The sequence below is a fragment of the Taeniopygia guttata genome, chromosome 12 (genome assembly GCF_048771995.1).
Source record: "Taeniopygia guttata chromosome 12, bTaeGut7.mat, whole genome shotgun sequence".
Taxonomy (NCBI): domain Eukaryota; kingdom Metazoa; phylum Chordata; class Aves; order Passeriformes; family Estrildidae; genus Taeniopygia; species Taeniopygia guttata.
Genome location: NC_133037.1, coordinates 15,544,040 through 15,554,718, shown reverse-complemented (window position 1 = coordinate 15,554,718; position 10,679 = coordinate 15,544,040). Strand labels below are relative to the sequence as shown.

General features: G+C 40.2%; 1 protein-coding gene across 1 annotated transcript; it reads left to right on the top strand.

Moving 5' to 3' along the window:
- Nucleotides 1–1,465, top strand: LOC100189947 (cdna MGC75753-like). The gene is given in 5 exon segments (NM_001245824.1): nt 1–387; nt 504–705; nt 708–794; nt 797–800; nt 803–1,465. Coding segments are annotated over 5 exon segments (462 nt in total). The 5' UTR covers nt 1–269; the 3' UTR covers nt 854–1,465.
- The last annotated feature ends 9,214 nt before the right edge of the window (nt 1,466–10,679 follow it).

Here is a 10,679-nt window from a genome sequence, read left to right as displayed (position 1 = left end):
GGGGTGAATGAGCGCCGGGCTGGGCGGAGCGGCGGGGCTGCGTCCGTGTGCCGGGCCCCCGAGCGCTGCCCGACGGGCCGGGCCGTCCGTGTGCCGGGCCGTCGGCGAGCCGGGCCGTCCGTGCATCCGCGCCGGTCCCGCCCCATGGCCACCACAACAAACCCGCCCCGTCCCGCCCGCGCCGTGCGGCTGTTGCGCGGAGCCGCCCCCGGCCGCGGGGGCCGAGCCGGGCCGGGCCGGGCGGCGCTGGCAGCGGGGCCGGGGCGGATATGAGGACCGAGATCTCCACAGCGGCCGCGTTCGTGACCCGCCTCCTGCGGGCCGCCGGCGGGGTCGGCGAGGAGCAGCTGCGGTGCTTCCGCGAGTGCCTGCAGGAGGCGATGCGCGGTGAGTAACGGGGGGGCATCCCCTCTTTCCATCCCTCCCCTGCATCCCTCCCGCATCCTGCGGGGTCCGGCGGAGCGCAGCCCCGCCTAGAAGCTCCTCTTTGTTCCATCCCGCAGAGCACTACAAGCACCACTGGTTCCCCCTGGTGCCCTCCAAGGGCTCCGGCTACCGCTGCATCAGGATCAACCATAAGATGGACCCCTTGATAGGAAAGGCGGCGGAGATGATCGGACTGAGCCACGAGAGGCTCTTCCAGCTCTTACCCAGCGAATTAACGCTGTGGGTCGACCCCTTCGAAGTGTCCTATCGCATAGGTGAGGATGGGTCTATCTGTGTGCTGTACGAAAGCCCCCAGCCTGGAGGGAAGGCGGCCAAACAACTGGAGAGCAGGACCAGCTGCAAGGAGTGGAGAATTGGCAGATCCAGCCCTTCCAAGAGTTACAACATGATGACGGTTTCTAGTTAAAAACAACTCTTCCCTGTACGATGTTGTATGTATCCCGACCTCATAGTAAAGTTGGATGTAGCTGAGCTTTTTTTGTTTTTAATTATTTTTTCACCCTATAGTCATTAAAGTCGTGGTAGTACTGCCAAATTCTTTGTGGCCAAGGGCTAAATGTATAAAGCAGTTCTTTACACTGCATGTTCCTTTCTGAGCTGTGTCCTGTAAATGCACTGTACAGTTGGTGGATTATTTTACACATTTATATTTTCGAAAAGTTTTGCGTATTTGTAATAAAAAGCAATATTGTAGCACTGTTTATGACGGGTTTTAGTCAAAATTAGTACTTGCTAAAAAAAATCTGCAATTTGCAGAGCAATAACACAAAGATGGGTGGGAAACAGATCTAACATAAATCCAGTGATTTGTCTGCACAGACTTCTCTCAGGGTCATTCAAGTTTGACTGTGAGGCACAAATCACCAAAATAACTCTTTATTTTTTGTTTTTCAAAGCATGCATTTATTTGAGGGCTGGGTTCCATCACACCCCAATATTTTAGCAAAAAGTAGCAGGGAATTAGTTGTCTTCTTATTTCTAGCTATAGGAGTAGAAAAATAAAGACTTGTTTAAATGATAAAATGATTCTGACTTGTTTTGGTGGTGTGCTGCTTTTTTTGTTTGTTGGTTTGGTTTTTAGTTTGTTTTTGGTTTTTTCCCCCAGGCTTTTAATGTTGCTCTTAAAGTCTATTCTGTCTATTTCTAATAATTGCAGAAAGCTTTGTAATTGAAGAGGTGTAGCAGTAAACATCCATCTTTATTTCAGATCACAACAAAACACTCAGTTTTGGGAAACCTTGCTGGCTGCATGTCTTCAGCTGAATAATCTGTGGAGAGCTGGGTGGGTTTTTTGGTACTGAATGGAAGAAAAACTACTCTTCTAACATTTGATCTATTGCAGAAAAAAAAAAAAAAGCTTGAGTTTATAAGGAAATGGCATTTGGGTTTAACGCTGCAACTTCTTCCGTGTAGGAAGCTCGAGAGAAGATTATTGTCAGTGCTGTAACTACCTTGGCTTTTGTGAAAGGTAAATCCTGCTGTTTCTGGCTTTGAGTTCCTTATTTTTGTCAGGCTTTCTTATACCAGTTGGGCACAAGATTTAGTGAAGATATCAAATACAGTAGATTTGATGTAATAACAAAACTTTGTGTTGCTGGTTTATGTGGATACTCTTAGTGTTGATATCCCAGTAAAGATTTAATTTACAGATATTGTGATTCCTATTCTAAGAAGCAGTGGTTTCTAATTCAGCCATAGAAGGCTGCCTGGCATTGCTGATTTCTGTAGCCTGGTGTTGGAGCACACTTGATGAAAGGGAGCTTTGTCTGGTGTGAGTATGTCAGCAAAAAAAACCCTCCTTGGGCTATGTCAATACCATGGTAGAACACATAGTGAGGGAAGGGACAAGTCTGGGCAAACTGGAAAGGGCAGAACTCCAGCTCACAAAAAGGTTTTTTCTTTGTTTGCCTTAGAAAAAGCTGTGGCTTGCTGCTTGCTGTTTGCTTATTATCTCAGAGGCAGGCTTGTCTAGTGGTATTTGTTTAATCTGGGGGAAATGTATAGTGCTATTTTCTTAGTAATTAAAACTCTGTAAAAATTGATTGCATACTTCTAGTCTATCACTCCAATAAATAAGTTTCTGAGTTACTTTAACAAATGGGTGTTAAAGGTTTGGTGGCAAATTGCCTTTTTATTAAATAAGATTGGAAATCGGTTTTCATGATGTTATTTTATTCTCTTGAGGAGGCAGTAACACTTTCCTTTTCCTCTCTGATGAATATTCAATGTGGGTAATCCTATTTCCTTGGGACCTCTGAGGGGATATATTTGACACATTTGTCAGTAATTGAACAGAATAACTTTAAATCTGCTAAGGGTGAGGTGCCTTCTTTGATTAAATTTCATTGGAAAGGTAATTGGCCTTGCTGCACATTGTTAGCAGCCCACTGGAAAAGATGGGTATGAAGTCTTTAGCTTAACAGGAGGTTTTCCATAGCAGGATGTAAAGACGTTTGATGGGGGGTTCCACGGACGGATATAAGCGAGATCTCTGTTGGTTGCTCTTGGGGGATGAGGTTTATTCAGGATGCAGAAAGGCCCTGCCTCGTGCTGTGTAGCAGCACATGGCTGGGCCTGAGGTGATGGGCGAGGGGAGAGACAAAGGGGGAGCAGGGACTCCCGGAGGAAGTTCCAGGAGGAGAGGGGAAGATCCAAGAGGGCGTCTGGCCTCCCAGAGACCCCTTACCAGGGGGGCTCCAAGGTGGGCTGGAACAGGACTTGGGCCAATGGGGTTACAGGCACTTGATGTTTCAGGGGAGAGTTACAGGTGTGGGGTGAACCATGCATTGGGGTGAGATGGAACAGTCCATTTGACTTTTGGATCCCTCTGTAGGTAAGGACATTGTCCAGCCAGTAGGGAGGATTGTTTTCATCCTGGCTGTACTATTGTGGTTCTTAATCATATTTATCTACCCTTCCCAACAGCAGGAAACACTGGAAGTGGAATTGAAGATGACTTGGGAATCAGGACATGATTTCCAGCCGTTGGGTGTGGTTTGAAGTGAAGGAGGGTACAGCAGGTTCTTCTGTTCTTGCCTGGTGTCTGTCCATGTATGAGCAGAGAAGAGCCTGGGTTAATCCAGCCAGGATGGATTCTGCTGTTTTTATTAATCCTTCCCTAAGCAATGGGATGTGTCAGATGTTCTATAATACCACAGCTCCAGTATCCTATGCTCTCTGTAGGTTTGATGTCTATCGTTGAATGGGCAATTTAATGCAAGTTAGGTTTCATGTATTTAAGCTGATGGCATGAAGTTGAAGTCACTCTGCAGACAAACAGGTCGGGGACACCAGAGGAGTTGAACAAAACCCACTGAAGCAAAGAAAACACTTGAGCTACAAGTAAATACCCTGTGATATCTGTGCCATCTAGAGCTGCATTCCATTGCTTTAAAAAACATCAAAGATGTATTGACAGCACAGAAGCTGTTCTGAGGGAATAGGCTGCTTGGTAGTAAGCCAGGGAGGCAGTTATTTGGAGGAGGTAAAGAAAATCAACTTTGTGTTTTCCCTGAAAGGTAGTAAGTTTTGTGTTCTGCTGTTGCAACAAACAAGGCAAAGTCTTAACATCTTTAAAATTAAATAATTGTGACACAAGACTGACCACATCTCGTCAGTCATGACTGATTGGACTGGTTTGGATTCTGCTGGAAGGATTAGTGCATGCTGGCCTCCTTGAAGCAATAAAAATACATGGAGAAGAATCAGTACATGCTTCTTTGGATGAGGAGGGGTTAACTGTTGGATAACTAAAGCTGAAATTGGGGGGGGGAATTGTGCATTTGCGTGTTTCTCCAAAATATTGCTTTGCTGCCAAATTAATTACATAACATTTGTCTGAGTGGTAAAATCCACCTGAGAGAGAAGGTCCTGCTACTTTATACAGCCTGTCCACTTCTGTACTGCGACTATCGTGTATCAACCCCTGACTTGATAGTTGGACCTAAGAGCATGGAAATGAATAGTTTCGCTGTGAGAACTTCAGGAGAGAAGGGGATTGTCTGTATTTGTTTCAGATTCTATTATATTTAGAGTCAGGTAAATTAAAAGATGAAATTTTGGATGTTTAGGTTTAGTTTCTAACCACTGGTCCTTATTTCCTTATCCTCACAATGAAAGGTTTTTCAGTGTGTAGCACTTTATATTGCCATCAAATTAAACCTGTTTTTCATATATAAAGGATTAAAAAGATCAAGCTTTTAAAGTTTGAGCATAAATGATTTTCTTTTAACTGGGATTTACATACATGCTTTTTGCCAACACTTGTTTCATTTTTAATATGTGCCTGAGAATGTGTTCCCAGGGAATGAGTGCACTGAACCAACTGATCTGGATTGCTCTGTTCCCACCACGATTTGCTGCTCACCAGCACTGCCAGTGCTGTGAGCTTTACTTCACTGAGAACAATGCAGAAGGCCTGACAGAATTGCTAAAATGATGAGGTCTTTCACTTAAATAATTTTTAATTCCTGTAATGTGTTCTTGACTGTTATTTTGTCTAGAATGCCACATGTTTTAGGTGAAGTGCCTGGTGAAAAACCTAAATAATGAGTTTGTGATTGCTCACATGAAGGACAAATCCCAGGCTTGTTTAGTAGGTTTCTGTACAGCTGGGTTGATTTGCATTAATGAAGTTGTTCTCCTTTGAATTATACACTTATTATGAAGTGAATTAATGCCTGATAAATTAACCTCCTGTTTACATTTAATCCATGATTAGAAGTCTTGTAAGTCTCCTGCAGTTATTAGTTGTTAATTTTTTTACACTGGGACACTTACCCTAGAGGAATTTTCTATCTGTTCCCACATGAACTGGAAATAGACATTGAGGTCCCACGGATATCCTAAATTCTCTTGGGCATTTTCTAGACTTTGTGGTTATGTTTCTCCTTATGAAACCCAACATTTATTATTTTTATATTATCTGGTCTAGTCATAAGTATATTTCCATTACTTCATTATCCTCATGCAGTACAAAGTTACCCACATTACCAAATACAGGTAGGCAATGTTTACTGATCACTCTCAGCTTTTTGGTGATCACTTTAGGAATTTTGCCGTCTTCCTCTTTTCAGAACTACAATTCATTTAAGGGCTGATGTATCTTAACCAGATATACAAAGGTAAAGCCTTTTTTCTTTGCTATTTGAACCATGGATTTTCCTCTCACATTTTTAGCTTCCTTCAGATTTTTTTTCAACTTCACAATAGTTTGTGTATGTTGGCTTTTTTTCTGTTTCACCTTGGTTTTCTTTAATTATGATTCAGAATTCAGATTTAATCTTAACTTCTGCCTCATGTTGTCTCAGTGTAGCAGCACTCAGCCATCACTTTGGCTGTGTGTGATTCTTCAGGCTGATCCACATTGCCAGAGCAGAATGGGAAGATTTGTATTCTTGGGTACTAGAGGTGTGTTGGTTCCTGACTAATAAGGTTGATACTTTTTATAAATTATTTTTCTCATGGTTCCAGAGTCACTCTTAGTAATATATAAGCTACAGGACTAATAGTTTATTTATTTTCATGGGTTTCTTGCTGTGGAGTGAATTTATTCCAGTAATAACAATTGATATTTAGCTTTCTGTTAGAAGGCTATGAAAAATTTTCATTGAGAAGTAAACTGCTGATTTGAGGTTGTAATTTGGGTAACTTTGGTGGGCAATGCATTTTGAGATAGAATTGCATGGAAGGATCTTTCATCTGTTTGGAAGATTCAGTCGCCTCTTGTTTGCAATCAGCAGGACAATCAATGTCTAGAAAGTGTCATGAGGCAATGAGAGGGCAAATTAAATTGTGATTTGTGGCCACCTTGGTATTATTATGCTTTAAACTACTGGCTTACTGATGGTAATATTTGCATAGCCTCATTAGCTGTTATGCAGGATGAGTTATTTTTCACAGTGGTTCTTAAAAATCCAAATAAATAAGAGCTGAAAAAGAAAATAAATGTCGGTGCAGCTAAACTAAACAGCAAATCAGTCTTAAGTCACTGAAAGACAAAGCTGCGGATATCTCTCTTCGTAAAATACTTCAAAACAGAGTAGGAAGAAGAAATATTAAATCACCAAGATATTTGATAATGTTTCAAGCAAGCCTCTAATGCTAAAAAAATACCCATCTGAGAGAAATAAATTCATAATCCGGGAGATATGCCAAGTATGAGACTTCATCTCTGAAACAAAACACATTTTCAAAAGAAAAATGCATATATATAAGTAAATTCAGTCTTTGTAGATGCTGTGATGCAGCCCATTTCAATATGAAATTTTTAGAGGATAAATTCTTATCAAATTTATTTGTAGCTGAGTAGTAGTGAGTACAGTGAACTTGATAAAGCAGTTTTTACTGTAGATCTTTGTGCCTGCAGGATGATGTTTAGGATGTGGCAAGAGCCCAGTCATGCAAACGGGGCTTAAATTGATAATTTCAATGATCAGTTAGTGACTTTGGCCTTAGATGACTGACACTGCTTGTGTAACTCCCAGGATTTTCTGCTACATGAATGGAGAAATGAACAAACACACAAGAAACTGAGGAAAAAGAAAATACTTCTTGATCTGTTTGGGGCCTGGTTGCTGCAGCACTGCTGGGCACTCAGAAGAGAATGCAGCATAGAAGTAAGATTGTTGTATCCTCAAACTACTAAACTTCCTTCATTTGACACTGAGTGCCACAAGGGAACTTGCTTTCCTCCACTGGGACTCCGAGGAGGGAAAGGAACTTGCCTGTTATTTACAAACACTTACGAATTACATTACCTGCAAGACCTCAACTTTACTTTGCATGCTGCATATAGGTGATTAAAGTACTAATGAGAATTCCTAGTGTTCTCCATTTTTAGATGAAATTCTACTTTAATAACTGTACCTATCTGTGATGTGATATGAATATGCAGTTGACACTTTGCACTAGTCCTCTACGTATTATTTATAAAGCATCATTAGCATCAAAACAACCTTCTGTGAATGTTTCTGTTATAAATTACATATTCCTGATTTAATTATAAATTAAATATTCTTGACTGTGTGTTAAGGAATATCCAAGAGTTTTGGAAATTATTTTTTCCTGTGGAAAGGAAAAAGATGGACAAATGTTCTGGGAGGGGGTTGTTTTGTTCTTTTTGCCTCATAGTGTGATAAGCTGATACTGAAACCATTGGATATTTTGATGTGGCTTGTGAGCTAATTTTTGAGTTAACATGTGCATGCTAAGTCATCAGTTAAAAGTAATTAAATATGTACTTGAATTTAGTAGAAGTGCTGAACATTTTATGTGGAATTAGGTATTTTAATGGATAGAAGTTTTGCTGAACAAAATTAATTCAGAGTCATGAACTGTGATATTTATGCAACACTTGATTTTGTCATTAGTCTTTTCACTGATGTTTAGCTAAGGTCTCTGACAGGCCTTTTTCAATGACTCAGTGCTATGCTTTTTAAGTTGTTGCTTCTGTAGGAGTCAGTGGAACTCCTCCTGTGTTTAGCATTAAAAGCCTTTTGGCTCAGGGCTGGATGAACACTTGAGGCACTTGCAATGTTTAATTGAGCCCTGTGTTAGATTCATGGCACTGCTTCCAATTGCTGAAGGATCAAATGAAGATTTAATAGTAGCTAAAACCTGAGATGTTCTGTGAGTCACCTCAGCAGAAAGGAAAATAATTTATCTATATTGTGTCACAAATGTATGTGTGCACCATATGGCTTGATGGTGTATTGAGGGAAGCTGTGTGTGTGACTTCTAAAATGTTGCCTTTTCTTTCCACTGACCTTTAATACTGATCCTTTTTCTAAATTATTCTTTTTCTAAATTTCTAATTTCTAAACCACTGGACATTGAACATCTCCAACTTCATTTTAGCTATGATCCAGAGGGGGCTGTCTCAGTTTGTGACTAGAAATCAGCAGAGAAGCACATACCAGGGCTTGTCCTTTCTCCTTCCCTGCTTTCCTTTCAGAATCTGTCTTTCACATAATCTCTTCTCATTAAATTGTTAAAAGTTTGCATCGACATTAAATGAAGAGAAATTAATGTTTGTTTATTGGCAGACACCACATCTTGACAATGAATTGGGACAGTAACCAGCATAGGATAAAAAGGGAAGGTGAATCCAGTGCTTCCATGAGGGATTTCTTTCCAGCCTTATTTCAGCTCCTGTTTTTGTGCCAGACTGGCCAATGTAACACTATATTGCAATGAGCCTTTTGTGCTCTGTTCTAACTGGCACCGGTATTTTAAAAGGCCTGGGATCTCCTTTTGCAAAGAGAATTATCTGTCCCACTATCACTTCACAGGGAACTCTGGTTGGGAATACTGAGATCTGGTATCAGCTGTGTTAACTATGTGGGAGCAAACAATTATGCTTTTGGAAAAACTTACCTGTAACATATTCAGCATATCAGACAGGATCTTAAATACTACTTAATTTTTTTTTTCATATATCTTCTGCTAATAAGTTTTAGAACACTTGCAATTTTACAGCAGTTTTTTCCTTTAGTGGTTACTTCAATATTTCTGAAGATTGGATTTTTTTGGGGGGTTACAGTGCTGGCTTATTGGTCTTTCTGTAACCTATCTCCCAGTGTGGGTAACTGCTCGTAAACTAAATATTTCACATGTGATTAATTATTTCCACTGCTCCAGGCACATAATAAGATAAATTAAAGCTGGAGTTCCATTTTCAGCATTTCAGCTTTATGCCTATTTACAGCTAGTTTTATTCTTGTTTAAAAATGCCAATGAAATATATTGTTAAACTGTGACACCAGTAAGTATTCTTCATTTATACTGTTGTCTCCTGTTGCATGCTTAATTTGCAATTTCTAACCCTTTACCCCCACCAAGTGCATACTGATGTCTTTAATTGGCATTTGTTTATTTTTGTTTGAAAATCACTGGGTGTTGTTTATCCTTCTTTCTGTTCCCCATGAATTTGTAAGCACTGTTTTCACAACAGAATTCATGTGGATGCAGCCAAACTGTTCTCTAGTTTTTTCTAATATTCTTCTTTCCTATGTGTGCCACATCAGTGATGGCTATCACCTCATTCCACCAGCATTTTCCAGTAGCTGTTGAGTGTTTTCCCTCTTTCAGAGGAGTGGGACACCTGTCACCCAAGAGACACTGTGAAAGGTAGGTTACCATTTACAGGCTGTAGTCCTGTGTTTTGACAAACCTTTCACTGTGATGCAGAAAAACAGCAACTGAAAACCTTGTATGCCAAATCTAAAGGTAGATGTCCTCTTTATAAAAAGATGAGGCTGAGCTTCTTAATGATTAAGAGTCTTGAGGGATTTTTTTCTACCCTCATGGTTCATTTATGGACCATGCATCTTTGCTTATGCTTTTTGGAAAAGAGATTATTTTTCATGTTTTTATGTCCACTTGATACCTCTGTATGGCCATCTCAGTATAAAACCAAATAAAGCAGTAGGTCAGTGTTCTTTTCTCATATATTATATGAACTCATATAATATCTGAGTTCATATAAAAGGGTTCCTGTGCATTTGTTTTAGTTGAAATTACCTATCAGTAGCACTTCCTTTTCTTTAGACATCTTGTTTGGAATGATTGCTTTAGGAAATTGGTGGCAGGAGTGGTTACTTTTACTAAAGGTAAATATTTGTTAGAACCAAATATTCTAGTTTGTATATGCAATATATGTGAAATCAAGTGGGTATTCTAAGTTGGCAGTAATGTGATGGAGTGGGCCTGAAACTTTGATAGGAAAAAGGACAATTCCCTTTATATCATGCACCATGGTCCAAAAGGATAGTATGATGCTTGTGGAAGTTTGCTATCATTTCACTTCATTCCTAACATGTATATGGGTGTGCCTATTTTGAAGACCTTGTGAATATCATCAAGATCTTGTAAAGCTTATCTATGTACAAGAATAACCAAAAACCTCTAAGCTACAACTGCCCTGCAAGAATGCTCCAGCAGGAAGGAAATTATAGGTCTGTCTAATAGAAATAAAGTGCAGCATCTCTGGTTATAAAATAAAGCCTCACTTCCCAAATCTACTGCTACGAAGGGAAATTCCCAGTAGATCAAGCTCTTTATGTTTTTTTGGGTTTTTTTTTTTTGTTTTTTTCCCCCAGTGAGTTCTTTGCTCTGTCCCAGTGTTCCAATGATCTCTTGTCTCCATAAAGAGATAATGCACAAGCAGGATTATTTGGCATTCCACCAAAGCATCCTGCAAAATATCCCCTGTGGGAAGAGCCCAGAGCGGT